At 39.7% G+C, this 2,479-nt stretch overlaps 1 protein-coding gene across 1 annotated transcript; it reads left to right on the top strand.

The window, feature by feature from the left end:
* Positions 1-367: 367 nt before the first annotated feature.
* On the top strand, positions 368-909 carry LOC127540623 (cAMP-regulated phosphoprotein 19). Its single transcript, XM_051965393.1, has one exon. The coding sequence runs from the start codon at positions 545-547 to the stop codon at positions 884-886; it is 342 nt and encodes a 113-aa protein (XP_051821353.1). The 5' UTR covers positions 368-544; the 3' UTR covers positions 887-909.
* Positions 910-2,479: the final 1,570 nt, after the last annotated feature.

Genomic DNA, 2,479 nt, shown 5'->3' with positions numbered 1-2,479 from the left:
ATTTTGGGGACATGTAAGGAGATACTGGCATCCAGCTCTTTCATTTAAAGAGATCAGGCTAACTAGCTAGTTCCTGCTTCAATGTGGCTGATGCCATGTACAGGAATAGTAAAGCACTGGGATGCTGAACAGACCTTATTGGTAACACTGGCTCCTGGGAGACATTCTCCTCTCCTTCCCCCCCACTGCCTGTGGAAGTTACTCCACACACTGTTAATAGCTCCCTTTCTGGTATCCTAGTAGGAAAGTCATTTCCTGCCTTGGTAGATAGGAGTGCTGCTGGGTTTCCCATGGACCGTTTCCCTTTTCCTCTGTACTGCTGTTACTCTTTTATGCTATTGTTTAGAGACTAGCTTTTAAAAAATACTATGCTGAGTGAGCGCTCAGAGAGCTGGCTGGAGGGCGGGAGCAGGAGGCTGAGGGATTGAGCGCGGCGCGGGCGGTGGCTGCTGGGGAACGTTGTTGCCGCTGTGGGGGCTTCCTCTTCCCTGCTCTTTTGCGTCTCCTCTCCTCCAGTGTCTTCCCATTTGACTGAAGGGGCGCAATGTCCGCAGAAATCCCCGAGGCGGCCTCGGCTGAGGAGCAAAAGGAAATGGAAGATAAAGTAACTAGTCCAGAGAAAGCAGAAGAAGCAAAATTAAAAGCAAGGTATCCTCATCTGGGACAAAAGCCTGGAGGTTCAGATTTCTTGAGGAAGCGACTACAGAAAGGACAAAAGTATTTTGACTCTGGGGATTACAACATGGCTAAAGCAAAGATGAAGAACAAGCAGCTTCCTACTGCAGCAGCTCCTGACAAAACAGAGGTCACTGGTGACCACATTCCTACTCCGCAGGATCTTCCACAGCGGAAACCATCTCTTGTTGCTAGCAAGCTGGCTGGCTGATTAAAAGAGCTGAACTGCATGAATCTCCTCATTCCTGTTATTTCTCTCAAACATGTTACTTCTCAGCTTTTTTTTCTTTCATACACTAAGTCATTGAGACTGACAGCTTTGCAGGTAGCGGTAGTGTGTGCTGCTATTGTTAAGGAAGTAAACTTATGAATAAACTGTAGTACTTTGGACTAGTTAAACAATGCACTGATGAAAAGGACACATGTTAGAGCAATGTAAAGTAATCTACTTGAAAATAAATGTATATATTGCCTATTCCTTAGTGTAGGACTGGTTCCAGCAAGTAATGAGCAAGTTTTACAGTTTCACTGTTTTGGCTTTCCTTATTCCTCTTAATTACAGCTTTATATGTTTGTGTTATTTAATATAATCTATTGTGTTGGGGGAAAAAAAAAATAAAAAATAAAAAATACTATGCTAATACTAATGTACTAACCTTTATTTGCATAGTGCTGTTTAGGTGATAGAAGTGGGAAAGACAGATTGGAATAAAAAGCAGAGAAGTATTGATTTCTCTTTTCTCTTCACAGTGGGAAGTGTGCCAGAGGTGGCAATGCCATAGGATCTCTCTGGGATCCCATGGGATTTTCCTCAGAAATCTGTTGCTGCCTTTGACAGCTTTCTGAGGCAATCCAAGGTGATAAACAGGAGAAATTAAAATTAAAGAGAGATATAATCTGAAGCTAACATACTATGAGCCTGAACCATTATACAATAATTAGAGAACCAGAAGCTCTGAAAAAGGGAAAGAGGAAATCAATGTGTATATTCTTTCCTGGGTTTCATATTCCCACCATCTTATCCATTCGTTGTTTCATATGGGGGTTATCCAGTAAGTATTACCTTACTAAAATTTGCTAGTAGAGAGCTGCCCCTCTCCAAGCTTCACTAGTTGTGGTAAACAAAGTACTTTACAATTTGGTGTTATGTAAATATGCAGTGCAAATGTAATTATCCCTGATTTTCAGGTAAGGAAACAGAATAACAGAAGTTAAATGACACCTATGATCACATGGCTAGTAGTGGTACAGGCAGAATTTGAACCTAATCACCTTAGCTCCCAATTCAATTTCTTTAAGATGCATTAAAAGATATTTCTTAAATACTGATGAGGTCTTCCTGTTCACTTAACAAACAAACAAAAAACTCTAGGTGCTATAAGCAAACTGCTTACAACTTTCACTTCCATCTAAGGACAATATTAAAAATGTTCTGGATCATTTTCACATCAAAGCCATAGTGGAAAGAACTGGATTTGAATCCCACATAATACTACATAATTACTACATAATAGCTGGGTGACCACAAATAAGTTACAAAAAGAATATTGAATTTGCAATAAGAAGATATGGATTCAAATCCTAACTGTGATATTTACTATCTGTGGAACTTTGGTCAAATCAATTAATCTTCTGAACCTCATTTCCTTTGAATAGAACTTTTTTTTTTGTTGTTGTTGTTGTTCAATTTTTATTTTTATTTTTATTTTATTTTTTTTCCTGTTCCGATTTTTTTTTCCCTCCCTCCCTCCACCTCCTCCCCTAGATGGCAAGCAGTCCTTTATATGTTGGATATGTTGCAGTA

Source organism: Antechinus flavipes, chromosome 6 (genome assembly GCF_016432865.1).
Source record: "Antechinus flavipes isolate AdamAnt ecotype Samford, QLD, Australia chromosome 6, AdamAnt_v2, whole genome shotgun sequence".
NCBI classification, from domain to species: Eukaryota; Metazoa; Chordata; class Mammalia; order Dasyuromorphia; family Dasyuridae; genus Antechinus; species Antechinus flavipes.
The sequence above is the reverse complement of the archived record's forward strand: the minus strand, read 5'-3'. Positions and strand labels throughout refer to the sequence as shown.

What these genes read in the sequence shown, in the direction of transcription:
- LOC127540623 (XM_051965393.1), top strand. Translation starts at nt 545, where the DNA reads ATGTCCGCAGAAATCCCCGAGGCGGCCTCGGCTGAGGAGCAAAAGGAA.